Source organism: Danio aesculapii, chromosome 17, assembly GCF_903798145.1.
Source record: "Danio aesculapii chromosome 17, fDanAes4.1, whole genome shotgun sequence".
Classification (NCBI taxonomy): domain Eukaryota; kingdom Metazoa; phylum Chordata; class Actinopteri; order Cypriniformes; family Danionidae; genus Danio; species Danio aesculapii.
The window spans coordinates 44,807,253-44,828,648 of NC_079451.1; the positions used below are offsets into that span (position 1 = coordinate 44,807,253).

General features: G+C 37.9%; 1 protein-coding gene across 2 annotated transcripts; it reads right to left on the reverse strand.

Moving 5' to 3' along the window:
- Positions 1-160: 160 nt before the first annotated feature.
- si:ch211-236p5.3 (NACHT, LRR and PYD domains-containing protein 3) lies at positions 161-17,766 on the reverse strand. 2 transcript variants are annotated; one of them, XM_056477407.1, is made up of 8 exons: positions 17,618-17,766; positions 16,803-16,955; positions 10,058-10,201; positions 7,718-9,586; positions 7,023-7,193; positions 4,526-4,687; positions 1,537-1,583; positions 161-1,444 (listed from the first exon to the last, which is right to left on the reverse strand). In XM_056477407.1, exons 2-8 carry the CDS (start codon positions 16,919-16,921, stop codon positions 888-890), a joined length of 3,069 nt encoding a protein of 1,022 aa, XP_056333382.1. In that variant the 5' UTR covers positions 16,922-16,955; positions 17,618-17,766; the 3' UTR covers positions 161-887. The 2 variants fall into 2 exon arrangements, with proteins under 2 accessions (XP_056333382.1, XP_056333381.1); XM_056477406.1 differs by having other exon boundaries at positions 10,058-10,207.
- Positions 17,767-21,396: the final 3,630 nt, after the last annotated feature.

A 21,396-nucleotide genomic window follows, 5' to 3' on the forward strand; every position in this document is an offset into this window, starting at 1 on the left:
ACGTTTTACCAAACCACTGACAACAATTCTCATTCAGAACACACTGAAACACGCTTAAAACACTACTAACAGGGAGCGTTACAGAAATGTAAAACTTTTATTTTTGAAGTTTAAATACATTTTCATGTACATCAATATGTATTTTTAAATTGACCACCCTTTCAGTCTTGATAAGTTTATATGCTATATATGGAAATATGTTCCCGCCATTGAATAAATAAAAAAAAACGTAAAAAGTGATTGTGAATTTATTTCTCAGAATTGTGAGTTGATATGTTGCAATTCTGATTTTATAATTTCGAGTTTACATCTCACAATTCTAAGAAACAAAGTCAGAATTACGAGTTTCAGAAGAGATTTAAACATCGCAATAACCTTTATTTTTATTCGGTGGTGGGAATGGACTTCCATAGCTGATGAAAAAACATGCAAACGTGCAGTACAAACAGCATTTCTGTCATTTCAATAAATATTTCAAAACATTACGACAAGTTATAGAGGCAATCTTTGGATTATAAAACAAAACAATTTCTGTCATGTTTTGTAATAAGCCACATTCAACTGGCTTTACAATAGGCTTCTGCCAGTTTCAGATTTTCTTGTTGATTCAAACGCTGAAGCTTTTATTGTCATGATATTGACCTAAGCTACAAAAAATTTCTTTAACATATATAATAACCCAAAAATATTTAGTTTATTGCTTTATTGTAGACATATACTCTTAAAATACAAATATACAAATAAATACTTTGAACAAAATAAATAGTAAATGAATGGAAAAATACTATAGGTAACACTAGAGTCCCATTAGTAAATTTAAATTAAATACAGTTAAAATCAGCATATACATGCTAAAATTAACTGATTTAAAGACAGAGACGTTTCTATCACCCATCTTTGTGTTGTTTAATCTCCCACAAAGACACTGAACTCCCAAAATAAAGCCCGAATCCAGCATAGAGTGGCTCAGTGAATATGGTGTTAAATGTGTGTAAGTGTGTGAGTGTGTGTGCGTCAGAGACGCTGTAGAAGGACAGAGTGCCAGCAGGCCAATCCAGATACACTCCTACTCTGCTAAACGGACATGAAGGGACATCTATAATTGTGATCTTATTATTGTGCTTGGCAATCAATCTGTCCTTAAAACAGATCAGACTCCAGGACCTTTTATTGTATCCAAACCAAGATTCTTCACCCCCTCCTTTCCTGCTGATTCCTTTATATGCCACTGATATATTAACTCCTTCATCCCCGCTCCATTCAGCCTCCCAGTAACAGTGTCCAGTCAGACTCTCTTTACACAGAACCTGATGACTCTCATCAAATCTCTCTGGATGATCAGGATACAACTGCTTCATTGTCACAAGTGTTGCCATTCTTTCCCGATTTGACAGAATGAGATAAGTGTGTGCTGTGTTTACATCCAGTGTGAGATGGCTTGCATCTGAACAAGAAGAGTTACAGTAAAGAAAAAATGACTATAAATTATAAATATTAACCACTGAAAATATACCAAAAATGTGTGTATGAACTTACATTTCTGTAGTCCTGTTGTGATCCTGAATGCTCCTGCATTATCCATGCTATTTAAAAAAAAGAATGAATATAATAGTGACAAAAATAAAGACAAAGCCATTAATGACCCTAATAGCTTTACCAATACTATTACTACCAATCATAATTTGATTCTAAATTAAAGATTTAACTTTGTATGTTTGAGACTGTCAGCGAGATTTTGTAAGAATATTAGTCTGAAATATATGATAACTGTTCGTTTCCTTGTGTTTTGTTTTTACTTTGGACCTCAGTTTTTCACTGTGCTTGCTTCTGCCTTGATCTACAGTCGTGCTTGTTAGACTGAGTGTTTTTGCATATTTGTTTCTGTTCTGTTATGCCCTTGTCTTGTTTTCTCTGCCTCTGCCAGGATTTACTGTTGTGTTTATTTCAGTAAAACAGTTCTTGGATTACTCTACTCTACTCTACTCTACTCTACTCTACTCTACTCTACTCTACTCTACTCTACTCTACTCTACTCTACTCTACCTAAACAGTTTTTGGATTACTCTACTCTACTCTACTCTACTCTACTCTACTCTACTCTACTCTACTCTACTCTACTCTACTCTACTCTACCTAAACAGTTCTTGGATTACTCTACTCTACTCTACCTAAACAGTTTTTGGATTACTCTACTCTACTCTACTCTACTCTACTCTACTCTACTCTACTCTACTCTACCTAAACAGTTCTTGGATTACTCGACTCTACTCTACTCTACTCTACTCTACTCTACTCTACTCTACTCTACTCTACTCTACTCTACTCTTCTCTACTCTACTCTACTCTACCTAAACAGTTCTTGGATTACTCGACTCTACTCTACTCTACTCTACTCTACTCTACTCTACTCTACTCTACCTAAACAGTTCTTGGATTACTCGACTCTACTCTACTCTACTCTACTCTACTCTACTCTACTCTACTCTACTCTACTCTACTCTACTCTACTCTACTCTACTCTTCTCTACTCTACTCTACTCTACCTAAACAGTTCTTGGATCAAACTCTACCTGTTGTGTTTATTTCAGTAAAAGAGTTATTGGATGAAATTCTACCTTCATTAGAAAATAGCCATTGCTACAGTACAGCAAACCAATATGAATCCAGCACCAAAGATTGTGCATTTCAAGCAATCAGACCGGCCCATTGAGGATTATGTTTGGGACTTTGTGGTGCTGGTATTGAGGGCCTAGTCAGTGGTGTGAAGTAATGAACTACAAATACTCAAATTACTGTAATTAAGTATTTTTTTCTTTGGAATTGTAATTTCCAAGTTGTTTTAAAAAGATGTCCTTTTACTTGAATGCATTTTTAGGGCTGTCTCTGTACTTTTTTTGGACTACTTTATGGAATTATGTTTTCTTGTCTATGGCAATTGTCTACAGTGACAGACTGGCATTGACACTTTATAAATGCAGCAAACATATACAGTGTGTAAGCATTAAAAGTGTTAAAAGATTGAAATTGCTAAAAACAATGACTGAGAGACCCGCCTGATCTCACAAGGAAACACAACTATTTTAGTTTAGTGGCTAATTCGTACAAATTCATAGATGTTCATTTGTACAAAAATGTACTATTTTAAAAAGAAGGCGTGGCACCAAACAACACCCCTAAACATAACCATCATTAAGGGAAGAGCAAATCATACTTAATTGTACAAATGAGATCGTACGAATTCATACAAATTAGCCACTAAATCAAAAAGTTACGAATTGCTATGAGATTATGTTTGAGAGACTGCATGATGAGAAGATGAAGGATGCCCACTGCATGATGACTGAAATCACCAAATGGCCTTAAACAATTACTAAATGCACTACAGAATTGTTTGTGTTCACGCACATGCACAAACTGTCGCTTTTAATTAGGTTAAATTTTTCAGCTTTTTTATGTTAGACCCTTTATGCTCTCTTATATTATATGCCTATTGCTGTTATTGTTTTTTATGCCCATATCGTATGTTTGTATTTTCTCTTTAAAGCACTTTATGCGGCTTTGTAGCAGTTGGAAACGTGTTATATAAATAAATTGAACTTGAACTTCTAGTGCTGCATGAGCTCGATTTGTGGCGCCATCTGCTGGACATTCGTAGTTTGTCAGACAGGGTTCAAAATGCATAATATGCCATAGCATATCAGCAGCTAGACTATTGGTCTGACAGATTTCGCTCCGCATGTAAACTGCTTCCTGTCAGCTTATTATAGGTGCATAAATTAATGTAATGTTTTCTCACATTAAATTAATTTGACGTTTTAAAGGTATAGTTCATGAGTAGTATTTGGATATTTATCTACTTGTACTACATTTTTCAGCATGTAATGGTACTTTTACTTGAGTACCATTCAGTATTTTAGTAGACTTTGCAGTTTTACATCAGTCTTGTATGGCTGCTAAGTGGCTCTGAATTTACTGTGTTGTGGAGAGGAAATGACAGTCCACCAAAATCTATTGTGTATTTTACAGCAGCCTATGCATTTATTTGCCATACACACTTGTCTTGTTATGGCCACGTCCTCTGTCAGTCCTGTTACAACCAAGAAAGCAGTTTCTGAATCCTTTGCCTGCTTTGAACTCTTTGACTGCCTTGAGAATATCAACCCTTTTACTTTAACTACTAATATTTACTAATACCTTAGACTATTGAACCCTTTGTCAGCCCCGAGACTATCATTGATGTTAGAAGTGACTATACTTGTCAGAGGTCATTTCAAAATTTTCTGCCCTGGTTGTCTGCTCCCCTCACTCTGCGCCAGTCTTTTCCATACTGACCCCTATTCCACCTGCCTTCCTGGAGTTTGTTCTTTAGTTACATTTTTCTGTCTCTGACTTTTCGCAGTGTCTGGAATCCACTATTAAAATGTGTCAAATATCTACAAACTGTAATGGTTTTCAATAGCTCGAACATATACTTGATAGCGTTAACATAAACAAATGCATGTGATGTAGTTATTGTTGAACCTACTTAAGTTTGTCCAGTCTGTAGTTTGGATCAGAGATCAGCTCCACTAATGATCGTCCAGGGTTATTGTAGCTCAGATCCAGCTCTCTCAGGTGTGAGGGGTTTAACCTCAGAGCTGAAGCCAGAAAACAACAGCCTTCCTCTGTCACCATACAGCCAGATAACCTACAAACACACACAAACAACACATCATCCGTGACTGGAGATAATCTTAAACTGTTTCATAAACAGGACGGTTCAGATTTCTTTAACATTAATGTCCCAGTGTGGATGGAGCAGAATTGATTTCAGTAAGCGCTTTTCTTCATCGCTTCTCCTCACAACTTTAACATTTTACTCATTGGATTTAATGTTGACCAACAATTCAATTCATTCAATTCACCTTTATTTGTATAGCGCTTATACAATGTAGATTGTGTCAAAGCAGCTTCACATAAAAGGTCATCGTAAATAGGAACAGTGTAGTTCAGTTTGTAGTGTTTAAGTTCAGTTCAGTTTAGCTCAGTTCAGTGTGGTTTAATAATCACTACTGAGAGTCCAAACACTGAAGAGCAAATCCAACGATGCGCAGCTCTACAGATCCTGAACCATGCAAGCCAAACTGCTAAAACTGAGTTTTTTTCCTAACTTACACAAATCCAAGAACTGCACTCACAACATGCTTCTTGCAAAATGAAGCACTACATTCAAAATATCACAAAAGCAAACATTCATCTCAAATTCGTCACCCCAATTTTAACCTCCTTACACTGGCTGCCTGTTAAGTTTCGTATTGAATTTAAAATATTGCTTCTTACCTATAAAGCTTTAAATAATCTAGCTCCTGTTTATCTAACCAACCTTCTGTCTCGCTACAATCCAACTCGCTCTTTAAGATCTCAAAACTCAGGACTTCTGGTAGTACCTAGAATAGCTAGTCAAGTAAAGGAGGTCGAGCCTTCTCATTTATAGCTCCTAAACTCTGGAAAGGCTTCCGGATAAGGTCAGAGCCTCAGACACACTCTCCCAATTCAAAACTAGATTAAAGACCTATCTGTTTATTAAAGCATACACTTAGTGCACCACTTAACGGGTTTCCACACAGTTTTCTGCATCTTGTTTATATACACTATGAACAGCAGCTACGCTAATTATTCTCTTTATTCTCCATTTCCACCTGGGGATACTCTTCCCGAGGCCCTCAGACTATGCAGAGTCACTGATTCGATCCAAGACCAGCGACGAGATGATCCCAAGGTTTCCATATCCTGGACCAGGCCATATCCTGAGCAGCTACTGCGGTGGTCATGGAGGAGTGGAGAACATGAGACTGATTCCTGTGACGCTCCAGAGACAGACGAGTCTTTGCTGAGGCCAGCTTCCGGCCTCCGCCACTGAGACTGCAGCTCTGCACAAGACGTTTGGCCACCGGAGAAATTAAAATGGTCGTGCCCAACTGAGCCTGGTTTCTCTCAAGGTTTTTTTCTTCACTTTCGCCAATTAGAAAAGTTTTTCCCTCTCCGCTGTCACCACTAACTTGCATGGTTCGGGATCTGTAGAGCTGTGCATCGTTGGATTTGCTCTTCAGTGTTTGGACTCTCAGTAGTGATTATTAAACCACACTGAACTGAGCTCAACTGAACTGAACTTAAACACTACAAACTGAACTACACTGTTACTGTGACCTTTTATGTGAAGCTGCTTTGACACAATCTACAATGTAAAAGTGCTATACAAATACAGGTGAATTGAATTGAATTAAAATTGGAAACACTTTTGCGTGTGGTGTGAGAGAGATGGCTGCGTGTATCCCTATCTCTCCTTAGGTGAACATGTGACCTTTACCTAATGTGAATTTGTGTCAAACTGTAAAAATCTATATATTATTTTACAACATATAGTCAGAAAGTCTTAACGTCAGCTGTAAATCGACTCAAATTAGGCTGACTCTTACTGGTAAACCGTGGCTGAATCACGATCAATGACAAAAGCCTTGATCTCATTAGAGATCACTTGTTCCTATGCTTTATCCTGTTCCTGTGCTTTATCCTCCTTCTCTTCTTCATCAAGCTCATGCTCATCCTCCTCATCTGTCTCTTTCTCCACCTCCTTTTTCTCTCTGAATTTATTGCATCCATCGTTCATAATCTGTAACTTAACTTACTCTAAAGCTGCGAGTAGTTGTTGTTAAGTACATCACATGTAAAGAGTCACTAGTGTAGATGAACTAGTGTGCCATTTTGATTGGCTGTGTTTGAAAATGAAAGCAAAGGTACTTAATGATAGATTTTTGTGTGTTAATTAGAAAACTGTGTGTTGTTTTGCAAAAAGTCAAAGAGAAATGGTTTCGCAGATATGGTGTGTGGTTCTGCTGTTTAAGTGTCAGGTATCAGGAATTGTGAGGTAAGAAAAGATTTAACATTTTAGCAGTCAAAAAACCCTGTAATGTCATAGACAAGAGGAAACTTAATTACCTAATCAAATGAATATGATAATACCCACCTCAGTATGATTTTCTTACCTCAGTATCTCCAGTTGACAGTATGTGCTCTTCAGTCCATCAGAGAGCAGCTTCACTCCTGAATCCTGCAGGTTATTGTGACTGAGATCCAGCTGTCTCAGTGAATTTGATGATTGTAACAATGAAGACAAACTATTACAGCACCGATCAGTCAGATTACAGCGAACAAGTCTGTAAAATAAGGCAAAATAGGGTTCAGTATAGAGGAGTTAATTGATTTCAGTGTTAAATCACAGATCAATTGGAATTGTATTAAGAAAAATAATATAAAATAATAATAAAAATAGTACTCAAAAAGGTTTAAATCAGTGTAGTCACTTAGGGTTCAATACCACAGTTGTTATATTGTAACTAAATGTAGACGTTTCTAATGTTCCATGTACAATTCACACACATGAATAACATTTACAAAAATGTCATTTCAATGAAACTTTAACAGACTGTGCAGCACAGTAAAAAACAAACAAACAAACAAAACAACAACAAACAAACAAACAAACAAACAAACAAACAGAAAACAGGTGCTTTAATAATCGAAGATATAAATCTTTAAATTAAACAAATCTTTGAAATATGATGCATTTCCTGAGATGATACTACAACAAACCTTCATAAATATGATCTGAACAAGGAAGTGGACCACAGCATTAAATAAAAAAAATAGTACATCAGCTATCATTTAACTTAATACTTACAGAGCTTTTCTGCAGTTCACCACAGCTGGTATCAGTCTCCATCTGCCCTCATCTGATGTGTTGTATTTCTTCAGATCAAACTCATCCAGCACCTCCTCTGATATTTGAAGCATGTAGGCAATTGTAGAGCAGTGAGATGGAGAGAGTTTCTTCACTGATTGATTCTGTGATTTCATAAACTTCTGAATCTCTCCGTATAGGGTCTGATCACTCATTTCCAACAGACAGAGGAACAGATTGATGCATCTGTCAGCTGAGAGAAGTTCATCACCTTTGATTTTATCTTTAATGTACCGTGTGATTCTTCTAATGCTTTCTGAACTGTTCTCTGTGTATGTCAATAGATCCTGTAAGAGTCTCTGAATAAAGTCCTGTGAGATTCCCAGCAGAAACCGCAGGAAAAGATCCAGATGTCCATTTTCACTCTGCAATGACTTTTCAATGGAGCCTTCTAGTAGATCAAACAGAGAGATTTCTCGGCTGTACCACTTATATCCCTTCAGATATGACTTCAGTGAATATGACTTCAGTGACTCCTTATTCTTGACTACATAGCAGTAAAACACAAAGAAAGCAGCGAGAAACTCCTGAAAGCTGAGATGAATGAAGCTGTAGACTTTCCTCTGATGAATCACAGATTCCTCCTTAAAGATCTCAGTGCAAATCCCAGAATACACAGAGGCGTCAGTGACGTCTATGCCGCTCTCAATCAGGTCCTCCTCATAGAACATCACATTGCCCTTCATCAGCTGATTGAAAGCCAGTTCAGCAAGTTTCACAATCACATCTCTGCTGAACTCCAGGAGTTTCTCTGGATCTCTCTCTTCATACTTCTGGTTCCTCATGTTGATCTGAGTCAGCAGGAAGTGGATGTACATTTCAGTCAGAGTTTGAGGGATTTCTGCTCTGTCATCTTGGTTCAGGAGCTTCTGAAGCACAGTGGCTGAGATCCAGCAGAAGACGGGTATGTGACATATGATGTGGAGGCTTCTGGATCTTCTGATGTGGGAGATGATTCTGCTGGCTTGACCCACATCACTGATTCTCTTCCTGAAATATTCCTCCTTCTGAAGCTCATTGAATCCCTGAATTTCTGTCAGACGGTTGATGTATTTTGAGGGGATCTGATTGGCTGCTGCTGGTCTGGAGGTGATCCAGATGAGAGCAGAGGGAAGCAGATCTCCTCTGATGAGGTTTGACATCAACACAGCCACTGATGAAGACTCATTCACATCACTAACTCTCTCAACGTCTGAAAACTTCAGTGGGATTCTGCTTTCATCCAGACCATCAAAGACGAACACGACTTTACACTCCTCATACATGTCTGAGTCCAGATCTTGAAGTTCAGGATGAAAGTCCAGCAGAAGTCTGTGAAGACTGTACTGATGATCTTTAATCAAGTTCAGCTCTCGAAATGGAAGCACAAACATGAAATCTACATCCTGATTGGCTTTTCCTTCACTCCAGTCTAGAATGAACTTCTGCACCGAGACGGTTTTTCCAATTCCAGCGATGCCTTTAGTGAGAACAGTCTTGATTTGGTCTTTCTCCTCATGCTCTGGTTTATTTAGGGGTTTAAAGATGTCATTGCAGTAGATTGGAGTGTCTTGTGTTCTGGCTGTTTTCTCCATCTGTAAAACCTCATGTTCTTCATTCACTCCTTTACTCTCTCCCTCTATAATGTAGAGCTGTGTGTAGATCCTGTTCAGGAGGGTTTGGTTCTCTTCTAGTTTTATTCCCTCAAATAATTTCTCATACTTGTCTTTCATGCTAGTTTTGTGTTGGTCTTTGACTCTGATGAGGGTTAGAAAGTCAATGCAGGTCAGACGGGGTTTTACTGTTGTGGTTGCTTCATCATTCATTACTCTGCAGAAACAGAATGAACAGTAAAACAGTAAAAATATAAAAAATAAATCAAAGGTGTTTCTCAAAATAAGAGCTCTGTCAGTAAGAGTGACATGAACATGCCAATTATATTTATTGTCCCTCTTTCGTCAGCATAAAGCCATTAGTCAAATTTAAATTCTGTCCTGGAAACCCAGATGCCAACAAATAAACACTGAAGGCCTCCAGTGATTCTGCAGCCACTAAGTTTGATTTTGCGGCATTTAAATAGTGTGGTTCAGTGTTTGCTGCAAGGTGGTTCAGAGTTCCTTTAAAGCTTCACCATCACCACCTAACTAGATCTGCTCTGAGATTTATTAATGTATATGTGTCTGACTGATACCATTTCCCACACATGATGTACTGCACCAATCAAATAGTAAATATAATTTAACTAAGTGAATTCCTGGATCAACATCGTTGTTGATCATCTTACATCATATTCATACTCACTCATGGTCAGAGGTCATTGCTTCATCACTGAATTTAGGTGGAAATTCCATGGATCTGTCACTCTTCACAGACACACAACTGGGCTCTGGAGATGCTGTTTTATGTGTCTGAACATCCTCCTCCCTTCCCTTCTCACAGAGACAGCTAATGCTTAAGAAAGAAATTACATTTTAAAAATACAACTGGAATGTATTCACTGTTATGCACTTTTTCCACATTTTGTCGTTACAGCCTTATTCCAAAATGGATTAAATTCAATATGTTTATCAACATATAACAAAAAATACCCCATCATGACAATGTAAAATATATTTTACATATACGTCAATTTTCTTATATATAAATTATACATTTATATGGTGCATCTGGTTTCTACTGATCATCCTTAGGGCTTTACACTTAAAACTGTCACTGATTGGATGAACAGCAGGCAAAATTTTCATAAGGGTTTCATAACACTGGATAGAATGCAGTACTAACACCACTTTCAAACTACTGATGAGAAACATTTTTATTCAAAGAGCTAGACACTGACAAGCACTCTGCAGCCCTCACACGGAAACCAAGGTTCTGACTCTCTGTGGTCATTTAAAAAAAAATAATAAAAAATTCACACAATGTTCTTTGAAAAAAAAAGGGGTGGGGTCTCCGGCATCCTAGCCAAATTTGCTCACTGGCCTGTGCCTATCATGACCTCCTAATCATCCCCATATCATAATTGGCTTCATCATTCTGTCTCTGCTCCACCAATACGCTGGTGTGTGAACAATGCACAGTTGACAATGCATGTCAGAGTACAAACAAAGCCATGAAGTCCAATAAATTGTCTACTGACCTCTCAGACAGGATTACATTGAGGCAGCGATCTGGGAAAGGGTACTAAAACAATTCTGCACAATTGAAGGTCCCAATGAGAACAGTGGCCTCTGTAAAGTGTAAATGGAAGAAGTTTAAAACCACAGGACTCGTCCTAGGGTGGGCTACCTGGCCAAACTGAGAAATGTAGCTTTTAGCGATAATTATACCAGGCAGACATAATGTCACGTCACTCATTGCAATCAGTTCCAACCAATAGCCACGAGACACAAGGAATATATAAGTGGTCCATTCATTTCATTCATTTGGTTGCAGGCACTGACGCAGATGTTCACCCACCGTCCTCCCCACCACTACCACGTTGGCCATGTCCAGGGGGGGAAGGCTTCGCCCCTGCCTTCGTCCTCGGCAGACGTAGCTGGATCTAAAAGCTTCCAAACCAAGCTATGGATGGGGCCTTCGCCAAAGAAATTCTTAGTTTTGTTAAATGATACTCTTGTTACATAATACACATCAATAAATGTAATTCAGTATCTCCCTGTATTCAATTATCTCCCTGGTCTTTCTGGTAGAAAGAAGGGGACAAGGGCCAAAGTCAGGAAGGAAACCAAGAGCCCATTGTAACTCTGAAAGTGCTCCAGTATTTCTCTGTGGACAGAGGAGAACCTTCCAGAAGAACAACAATGTCTGCAGCACTCCACCAAACAGACCTGTGTGACAGAAGCCACTCCTCAGTAAAAGACACATGGACTGCCCACCTGGAGTTTGCCAAAAGGTAGCTTAAGGGCTCTTCCATAAGACCACAAGAAACAACTAATCTCTTTTATTGGAGGATACAAGACACTGCTCATCACCTGGCCAATACCATCCCTGCAATGAAGCATGGTGGTGCAGCGTCAAGCAGTGAGGATGTTTTGCAACAGCACGATTTAGTCAGGGTTAAGGGCAGGATAAATGAAGTAATGTACAGAGACATCATTGTTGAAAATCTGCTCCAAAACAAGCTGTATCTCAGACTGGGGTGACAGTTCATCTTTTAACAGCACAATGACCCAAAGCACACAGCCAAGATATCAAACAAGCGGCTACAGGACAACTTAGTGAATGTTGTTGAGTGGCCCTGCCAGAGCCCAGACTGGTTAAAAATATGTGTTCCAAGTTTGTAGCATCATATTCAAAATATTTAGCTGTAATTGGTGGCAAAGATGTTTGGAACAAGGACTGAGCAAAGATTGTGAATACTTACATATATAGGATTAAAAAAAAAAAACATTACAAACATCATATTGTCGTTATGGGGTATTTGCTGTAAAATCCAGAGGAAAATAATGCTAAAATAATTTAGTTATTATAAATAGGGTTGTAACAAAATGAGGAAAAAAATTAAGCAATGTGAATACATTTGCACTTACAATACATTACTCAACAGATTTATTCCGTCAGTGACAATAAGTTATATATGTACAAAAGGTAATTTTTTAAAGTAGTAAACAAGGTCATTCATTCATTCATTCATTCTATCAGTTTCCATAGGAACAGTCATATGCAGATACTAAATAATTCAATATATTGTGATAATGAACATGCACAATACTGATATCAAGGACAATTCAAAATACTGTGAATAAAAATTAATTATTTAAACCCGTATCTTTTAAGTATAATCAGATTGTTGTATTGGCATTGGTTTTCTTCACAATACAATAAAGCAATACACTTGGAAGTTTTGGTTATTATACCTGTTAAAGTGATAATTGTTATGTTGTGTATATAATGACAAAAGCTTCAGCAACTAATGGCAATGAGAAATCTGAGCATTAATTTTTCTTATGTGATTTTTTTGAGTTTCTTTTGAAATGTTTTGTATTGTTTGATTTGATTTAATGTGGATTCATGTCAATTGATTTATTACCACCTGTGTACACTGCAAAAAATGCTTTTCTTACTTAGATTTTTAGTCTTTTTTTGTAGTCCAAATATCTAAAAATTCTTACATTAAGAAGCATTTTCTAGGCAAGCAAAACATATTGTCTTGTTTTGAGAAATAATATGCCAATACAAGCAAAATAACCTGCCAATGGAGTAGGCAATAATCTTGTTTTTCCTTCTGACAAGATTATTTTGCTTACCCCATTGGCAGATAATCTTGCTTGCTTTAAGGAAAAACTCACCTAATTTTGGCATATTATTTCTTAAAACAAGACAATATCTTTTGCTTCTCTAGAAAAATCTTCTTGATTTAAGATTTTTGGGGTATTTAGACAAGAAACAAGACAAAAAAAATCTAAGTAAGAAAATCATTTTTTTGCAGTGTAGTTAGCTCATGCTGATTGATTGGGGTAACGACCTGAGTCTGGTTTATCAGTTTTTGATACTAAACTAGATGTTCCAAGATGGAAATGTATATTTAAAGCCTTTAAAATGTTTATATGTGATTATATGTGTGTTTAGTGGCCTGAAAAGGGCTTTTAAGCCAAAACATGTTGGCATTTATTTTATTTTATTAAAATGTTCTTCTTTTATTACGTGTTGCTGGAGTTTTCTGTTTTTACAATATTTGCATTTTGTCCACACACCTTGGTTGAGTGCTCCAGACCTTCCCTTACCAACAAGAAAATCGAGTCGGGGTTCAATCTTTAACTGGCTGGCAGGAGCCGCCAATGGTGGGTCACGTGACCTGACAGTGGCTGGTGGCAGCCGCTAGCGTCCAACTGCCTGGTCATGTGACCTGCCAGTGGCGGGTTAGTTGCAGTTGCGTCTGGTGTGTCCTTTGTAGCTTTTTCTTTCTCTGCTTTTATTGCTGTCTTTGCAGCTTTATACTTTGATACATTGATTTCCTAACATGAAATTGTGTATATTAGTCAGCTTAAAGGGCACCTATGGTAAAAAATCTACTTTTCAAGCTGTTTGGACAGACATATGTGCATGTATGGTGTATAGACTGACATATTGGGGTGATATAAGCACACCCAGTGCTTTTATCAATTTAACAACATAAAAAACGATGGACCAATTGGAGCTGTTTTCAAATCGACCTCAACTTTACGTAGGAGTGCGGTCCCCCCACCCACCAATATTGATTGACAGGCGCGTCATCATCTCCTCAGTTTGTTGATTCACGTCCGCCATTTTCAGCGTGAGTCGAAGCGATATCACTAAAGAAACACGCTAGCTCTATTTTTAGATGCAAGACTCATTGGGCTCAACACAAGATCAATATTCTCCACATTATCGCTCTAATCGGAATTATTGGTTGTATCTTTAGGTAGGTTTGCAAACATGTGTACTTCTCAATGAGTCTACCTTATACTTCAGCCGTTTGCATTTCTCGCGATCACAGAAGCTCCCTGTGATCTTAACTAGCATGCGTTTTAGAATTCTAAACATAGGTTTCTATCAGGGTACACTCAAGTCGACGGCTGGGCGCCGCGGACCGCTGCAGAAACCCATGTTTATAAATCAAAAATGCGTGGCGCAACGATTCGGGACACTTCATGTTTCTGCCGCGCCACAGAGAGTGTCTGGTGTGCCGTGTCGCAGCTTCTAGCGGCGCATCCGGTGCCTCAGTCAAAGTTAATTCAGTGTGCGTGGTTATTAGTTTCTGTGTACAAGCTTGCCACTTGAAACTAGCACACAGTTGGCTGTAAAACTGTACAAAGACACAAATGATTTTGTACTCTCTGCTTGGTCTGTGTCAGAGTCGTACATGTACGACTGAAGGGTGATCCTCTCTCTCCTTCTCTGAGTCTGCCTGTCAGACTCTGTTGCAAACGCAGAGCGGGTGAGCTCATGGCCCCGCCCCCTTGTTACGTTGGGCGGGAAGCTGAAACTAGTCTACATGTGAAGCAACACACCCATAAATCAGCGAACTGTGGACACGCCCCCAACATGACACTTTTTAACACATTATAATAAAACAATCTGAATTGTGTTTTGAACTGAACCTAAACTGGCACACTCAGAAGAACCATAATATTAATATTAAATCATAAAAAAGAGGTCAACTATGTGCCCTTTAATTCCAGATACGGTGCTCATATAGCCGAGATTACCACTGGCTGGTCACCATTCCCCCAACTTCACCAGCGCATTCGCGCTCCGAGCTTGACGCTTCTCTTTGCACTCTCAGTAAGAGCAATCAAAATTTTATGTATAATATTTTTTATTCCTTACAGTATATTGCGTTACATCAGTGATATTTCCAGTAAATTTATCCCAAACAACGTCTTCAAACAACCCGTAAACAGACTGGTGGGTTACCAACGCTAATTATGCAGTCAGCAAACGGAGCACCGCGTTTACAGCGTTCGTTTAACTTTCTCTGCAGCTTTATACATTGATTTATTATCATAAAAATACTCTTCTGGACCTTTTCTATTACAAATTGTGTATATTAGCCATTTTAATTTCAGATACGGTCCTCAAATGGCCGAGATTATAACTGGCTGGTCACGTCTCCCCCCAGCTGCTCTGTAAGACTTCAGTAAAGTTAGTATCAGATTTGCATTTTCCAGATCAATAACTCATGACCGAAACATTGTTCCTACACAAATAGGACCTCTTTTTAACCGTCGAAATGTATACAATCACATACAATCTTATTTTTCTAAAAATGAGCTTTCCTACGTGCTGGACGCATTATATTGATCTCTATGCGCAGGCTGCGAAGAGAGACCGATACTTAGGGACCGTCTACAAAGAGCAAAACGCGAAAACCAATACTACAAAAGCTGTCAATAACTTGACAGCTTGACAATAACTGTATAAATGTACAGGCCTGAATGTGCCCAATGTCTAAATGTACAGCTCCATTATATTATTTTCAGATAAATTGAAAGCAACCGAAGGAAACTCAGACTTTTCCATATTTTCTAGAATTGAGGACTCTCTTTGTAATAAACATTCTGAAAATGTCCCATTAGGAAGAACAAATCCGTAAAAGTGTTCATTTTGTTTATTGTTAAAAACATTTGATGTAATGAAAGCTCATATGACCTGCCAGTTGACAACTGCTACCAAGTGGCCATTGTAGGACACCTGACCCATCAGCGAGTTGATAACTGCCACCAACCAGTCACTGGTAGGACACCTGACCCACCAGTGAGTTGATAACTGCCACCACCCAGTCACTGGTAGGACACCTGACCCACCAGTGAGTTGATAACTGCCACCAACCAGTCACTGGTAGGACACCTGACCCACCAGCCAGTTGCTAACTGCCACCAACCAGTCACTGGTAGGACACCTGACCCACCAGCCAGTTGTTAATGGCCACCAACCAGTCACTGGTAAGACACCTGACCTACCAGCCAGTTGCTAACTGCCACCAACCAGTCACTGGTAGGACACCTGACCCACCAGCCAGTTGTTAATGGCCACCAACCAGTCACTGGTAAGACACCTGACCTACCAGCCAGTTGCCAGCGGCCACTGGTAGGAAACCTGACCTACCAGCCAGCTGCCAGCGGCCACTGGTAGGACACCTGACCCACCAGCCAGTTGTTAATGGCCACCAAGCAGTCACTGATAGGACACCTGACCCACCAGCCAGGCACTGGTTGGTCACATGACCCACCTGCTAGTTGTCAAATGCCAAGATAGATGCGGTTGCCACTGGCAGGTCAGGCTACCCGACAGTTGGACACTGGCAGCTGCCACCAGCCAGTGACAGGTCACATGACCCACTACTGGCAGCTCCAGCCAGCCAGTTGAAGATTGACCCCCTACTGGGAAAATCTGATACAGGCAAGAACCCTGCATGAGAAGCAGCATTACTGGCAACAAACAACATGACTACAAAATTATAAAAAAAAATGAACTTCTGAATTTACATCCTTTTTCTTTAGTTGCTGGTATCTAGTTTGTGTTTCAAACATTGTTACTGTGATGTACTTAATATGGTAAAAAAAAAAAAAAATTTAATACTCACTCATGTTCAGATGCCACTCCTTCACTGAATTTAGGGGGAAATTCCATGGATCTGTCACTCTTCACAGACACACAGCTGGGATCTGGATGTTCCTCACCTTTTTTCTCATAGAGACTCATTTTATATAATCTCCTATTTCAACAGAAGTATTTCCTAAATCAAATTTGAAAAATCAAATACTTTTTAGTTTTATTAGATATGCGTATGATTACCTTGTTAGAAATAAATTTAAAACATTTAAAAGCGATTTTAAATTTGTAGTGTCAAAAAAGGTAGTTTTAGTATTTAATTAAACTACAATAAAAAAATCAATAATAACTAATAATAAGGACATAAATACAAATATTTGCCCATACCCATTAATATTTATGTAAAAATACATTTATAAATTGATTGATTTGTTCAAACAAGAGCTACAGAGCACTGCGCACCAGAACAGCCCGACACAGAAACAGTTTCTTCCCTCAGGCAATCCATCTCATGAACACTTGATGATAATAATTGTGGAGCCAACATCACTACTTGCCATACACTTTTATACACATATACACTTATTTAACAACACACTTTACATGCCAATTTGCACATAACAGCTGCACATATAACGTTGTATATAGTAATAAACATGTACATACACTTGTCAATCTGTATATTTGCGTTCACTACTTACTTCTATTCTTTAAAATATATTTATTATCTGTTTTTTGTCCTGTCTCTGTAATCCTGTTGCACTGTAGAGGCTCTGTCACCAAAACAAATTCACCGTATGTGTGAACATACCTGGCAATAAAGCTCTTTCTGATTCTGAAACCTACCTCTATCTCAACGATGAAGTTCAATAGTTAATCAAGTACAAATTACATTCAATAACTCCATTCAGTCTCTGTAGCATTATCTGTTCTCATACTTATTCACAAACAGCCTTTTGAGATGTCGTTTAAATCTGACAAAATGGAGTCTGATATAAACCGGTCAAACAGGTTATACAAATGACTGATATTTGACTGTTTAAGGATGGGCAAACAAAAAGACTTAAACCGCAGGTTTGATGGTTATGCTTATAAGGGTAGGCTATAGGTGTAGGTTTAGGGTAGACCAACAATATTTAAAAAAAAGGAGTATCAATAACCTCATATAAAAATGGTAGAAGTCTGTGTGTCCTCAATAAAATGCAACAAACCTCTATCTGTGTGTGCATGCCCTCTCGTTTTGTGTGTGTGTGTGTGTGTGTGTGTGTGTGTGTGTGAGTGTGTGTGTGTGTGTGTGTGTGAAACACCTGCGTAGATGAACCGGTTTCCTTCTGATGTTGACCATATCTAATCCAAATGTAAACACAAAAGAAAAGTATGTTTACAGTAATGCTCCCACTTTACCTGGGATAAAATGAAAACAGCGTATTCTGAAATACGTGAACACCCTTTTTACAGCTTACAAAAAATATCAAAATGTGTGGCGTGCCCCAGAAAAACACGATAATTTTGTGACACTATATAAATAGTCTCATATTATGTCAAGCCATGCATTACTTTTATGATGGTTGACTTAGTATCTCACTTAATGGGAAGCTATTATGCAAAAATCACTGCGGTGAATATTGTCACGAGATGGAGAATTACAAAACACAAAAATCCATGTGCAGCAATTTATTTTAACAAAAACAAAAGATTATCCCAATCCTGCACAGGATCTTCAAGCAAGATACGAAAATCTAGAAATGAGTCCAGACAAAAGAACTGACGAAAACCCCAAAATAAGCGAATATAAAAACAGGGCTGGAGTGCTAACAAAAACAATCAACCAAAAATCATCAAATACAAAACTAGATCACCAAACAACATACTAGACATTAGAGGCAAACAAAATCCGAAGGCAACTAAAACACAAGACAAAAGGGGTTAAAGACAGGAAATTAACAGACAAGAAACAGCTTTAACATAATAAAATCAGAGCAAATGATTATAACGAAGTTAAACTAGTGCCCTCAAGTGTCCAAAAGAGGGCAACAGGTCTGACAAATACAACCAGCTCTAATGATAAAAAATAATAAATAATATTTTTTAATAATCACACTTAATAAAAACAGGCGGCAAAACACTTTGATTGACATTCTCACTTTGTAATCTCATTTGAATTTAAAGCGGCAGTCACCAAAGCGGCACAAAAGTATTAATTAATTTTTTTTAAAATTTAGCTTATTATTTTGAGCTAAAGATTCCCATACACACTCTGTAGACATCAGAGATTTATTTCACAATTTGTAAAAAGGGGCATGATAGGTTCCCTTAATACCTTTAAAAAGAATCCTGTTCGATAATATACAAAAACATGAACACTACAATTATTTCTCTTTGAAATATATATTTTCATTTAGCTTTTAGTCAACATATAATAATGAATATCACAAGTAATAGGCCTATATCACATTGCAAGCATTCAGATTTTAACAGTATACACCAGTAAGATAGACACAAAGTATGTACACAGTTGTGTTTTGTTATATTTCTATTTCTATATAAGTTCTATGATTACATTACTAGTTTATACAGTGTGAAGGTGGGGAATGCAACACCTGTATACATAAAACACAAAAAATGTTGGTCTTTGTTTTGTAGAAAAAAAAAACAACTTTCAAATAGTTTTAGTCTTAATATGGTGTCGAAGGAGTCCTCTCCTAGTGAAATGAACACACTGCACTGCCACTGGACACACTCATTTTCTAAATTTATAAATAAAAGTGAAACCATCCTGACTGGTTCTTGAGACACAACAGAAAACATGACTATGAAAACAAGATCTTAAAATAGAAACATTTGCACTTTCAAATTGATAAGTGGATGGCTTAGAATATTCTTAGTTCAATATATGACAATCTTTCACATTTACATTTAGTCATTTGGCAAACGATTTTGTCCAAAGCCACTAACAGTTAAGGGGGCATTCAGCGAATCAACAAGAAGAGGCAATACACACAACAAGTGCTCATTATACAAACTAACTGATTGTGCCCAGAGAATTAAGTGTTAGAAGGGAGTGTTTTTTTAGAGAAAGAAGAGTGTTTCTAGGGCGTCACGGTGGCGCAGTGGGCAGCATGATCACCTCACAGCAAGAAGGTCGCTGGTTCGAGCCTCGGCTGGGCCAGTTGGCATTTCTGTGTGGAGTTTGCATGTTCTCCCCATGTTAGCGTGGGTTTTCTCTGGTTCCCCCACAAGTTTAAAGACATGCACTATAGGTGAATTGGGCAAGCTAAATTGTCCGTAGTGTATGTATGTGAATGAGTGTGTATGGATGTTTCCCAGTGATGGGTTGCAGCTGGAAGGGTATCCGCTGCGTAAAACATATGCTGGATAAGTTCATTCCACTGAACTACCCCCAGATTAATAAAGGAACTCAGCCGAAAAGAAAATGAATAAATGAAAGAGTGTTTCTACAGGTGGTTTGAAAATCCCACTCACCTGTGTAAAGCACATATACATCAAATACACATACATTAAAGTTATTTATGCTTGTGTTTGTGTTAGGATGACATTGATTAATCTTTCTGATTCACTTCAAATGTTGATTATAGTATTACACTTTTTTTTAAAAATCAAAATCATGACATTTTCACTACCTCTAACATCTTATGTCCTTGGATAAAAACACAATGTATAGATTTGAAAATATAATCTACATACATGAACAAAAATACATGTGATTGTAGTTTTTACTCATCTGTGAGCTGTTCAATCTCACACAATGACCTATCAAAAGGAACCAGCATAGAGTGTTTTGGGGAATGTGGTCTTGAATTTAAGTGTGTGGGTGTTAGAGATGATGTAAAACAACAGAGTCCTGGCAGACCAGTCCAGAAACACTCCTACTCTATTAGAGAGACATGAAGGGGCAGGTATATAAGTCATACTGTTATCGTGCATGGCAGTAAAACCTGTATCAGAACAGATTAGACTCCAGGACTCTTTTCTGGCAATGTTAATGAATCCTTTGTACGTCACTGACATATGAACCCCAATCCGGCTCCATTCAGCCTCCCAGTAACAGCGTCCAGTCAAGCTCTCTTTACACAGAACACGATCCTTGAACCCATCAAATCTCTCTGGATAATTTGGATATAGCTGTTTCACCTCTATGCATGTCAGCTTTCTGTTCCCCTCAGACAGAACGAGATGAGTGTGTATCGTGTTTAAATCCAGTGTGAGATCACATGCATCTGAACATGAGAGATTTGAATAAATGCTTTATAAATGCAGCAAACTGTTTGGAAGCACTAAAAGTGTTCAAGAAGATGTCCAAAATATTTACTCGCAATCAGTGGTGGAAAGAGTATAGAAAAAGCTCAAGTAAAAGTACCATTAATTGCCTAAAAATGCAAGTAGAGTAAAAGTATCTGTTGTAAATATAACTCAAAGTATGAGTAAAAAGTAGCCCTTTTAAAAGTACTCAAGAGTAGTGAGTATTACACTGCAAAAAATAAAAAAACTGATGTGTTGACATGTAATTTGTGGATGTGTGCAAATGTAACATTCTGTAGTGCTTTTAGTTATTGCCCAGCAGGCAAACAACATCATAAGATGTTAATATTAGGTTAGATATAGGT

Coding starts and splice junctions, on each gene's coding strand:
- si:ch211-236p5.3 (XM_056477406.1), bottom strand. CDS start 16,921: ATGAGTCTCTATGAGAAAAAAGGTGAGGAACATCCAGATCCCAGCTGT. Junction 10,208..16,802: donor GGAGTGGCATCTGAACATGA/GTGAGTATTAAA, acceptor TTCTTTCTTAAG/CATTAGCTGTCTCTGTGAGA. Junction 1,445..1,536: donor CACAACAGGACTACAGAAAT/GTAAGTTCATAC, acceptor CTTCTTGTTCAG/ATGCAAGCCATCTCACACTG.